Genomic DNA, 1,084 nt, shown 5'->3' with positions numbered 1-1,084 from the left:
CGGGCCCGGCTCGCCCTCACCCCGACCTGGGTCCGTGCGCCGGCCGCCCGCGGCACCTAGACGGCAGGCCGGGCGAGACCGGGGCCTCGGGTGCGCGGCAGGGCCGCCCCGGGGCCGCACTCACCGCTGCAACACCAGGACGACGGGGAGCCGTTGGGGAACTTGGCTGAGTCCGGAGTGATGCAGACGCTTGAGCTGAGGTGCGGACATTCCATGGCCACGAGGAGGGCAGCGAGGAAGACCGAAGCTCGGAGACCGGGAGACAGGGGGGGACGGCACGGCTGCGAAGGCTCCGTCTGGGGTCGCTCCTCGCCGGGCGCTCGGCCGACGGCGGCTGCGTCCCGAGCCCTTGCGTCAAAGAAAGCAAAGGCTTCCGGGCGCCGGGTTTTCCCACCCGCCGTCTCCAGAAACCCCGCTCCGAAGAACGTGGAATTCCGCGATCCGGGTTCTACCGCCACCCCTAGGCTCGGGGCTTCCGTCTTCCCAGGCCGGCCCCGCCCCGCCCCTAGATCGGCCCCGCCCCCGGGCCCGGCCCCGCCCCCGTCTTCTCCCTCCGGGTGGGGTTCCAAAGCGCGCGGGCGGGCGGCCCTGAGAATCCCGCTGCGTTCGCTAGTGACTTCCCAGCTCTGCGCGCGGAGCAGCGCTGGCTTGCCCGCTGGGTCAGGGTGGGGCGCCAAGACCCCGCACGCCGGGCTGGTCCGTTGCGTGTACCGCGGTGGAGCGAGTGCTCACAGAGACTAATCCTGCGTGTTGTGTGGTGGCCTGACCACATCTGGCCACTCAGGAAAGTGTGAAGAAAATAAAAACCACCTGGGTAGGCAGGCACTCTAGCTCCCATTTTACACACGAAGACACAAGCGCAGAGAGGTTTAGGTGCTGGCTCCCGGTGGCCCAGCGGGCTGCATAGGTCCCAGAGCAGTCTCGATGTACTGTTACGCGCTCTGCGACAGGTTCAATACTGACCTGGTTCTAGGTTCTAAGCACGTAGCCTTTAGCCAGCCACCTGGGTGCTGTATGGCTAGGGCCGCAGAGGCGCCCACGAACCTGGCTTCAGATCTCGTCACTGTGACTCACCATCTGCCTT

General features: G+C 67.4%; 1 protein-coding gene across 4 annotated transcripts in view; it reads right to left on the bottom strand.

Moving 5' to 3' along the window:
* The window catches only part of USP3 (ubiquitin specific peptidase 3), a 95,746-nt gene extending 95,316 nt beyond the window's left edge, over window positions 1-430 (bottom strand). Inside the window, exon 1 of one of the 4 annotated variants that reach the window (XM_029952891.1) lies at window positions 125-430. In XM_029952891.1, coding sequence (XP_029808751.1) covers window positions 125-215 — 91 coding nt within the window. In that variant the 5' untranslated portion in view covers window positions 216-430. The remainder of the gene's footprint in view (window positions 1-124) is intronic. The other 3 variants (XM_029952887.1, XM_029952889.1, XM_029952888.1) reach the window with 3 other exon arrangements.
* Between the last annotated feature and the right edge of the window lie 654 nt (window positions 431-1,084).

The sequence above is a fragment of the Suricata suricatta genome, chromosome 9 (genome assembly GCF_006229205.1).
Source record: "Suricata suricatta isolate VVHF042 chromosome 9, meerkat_22Aug2017_6uvM2_HiC, whole genome shotgun sequence".
NCBI classification, from domain to species: domain Eukaryota; kingdom Metazoa; phylum Chordata; class Mammalia; order Carnivora; family Herpestidae; genus Suricata; species Suricata suricatta.
The sequence above is the reverse complement of the archived record's forward strand: the minus strand, read 5'-3'. Positions and strand labels throughout refer to the sequence as shown.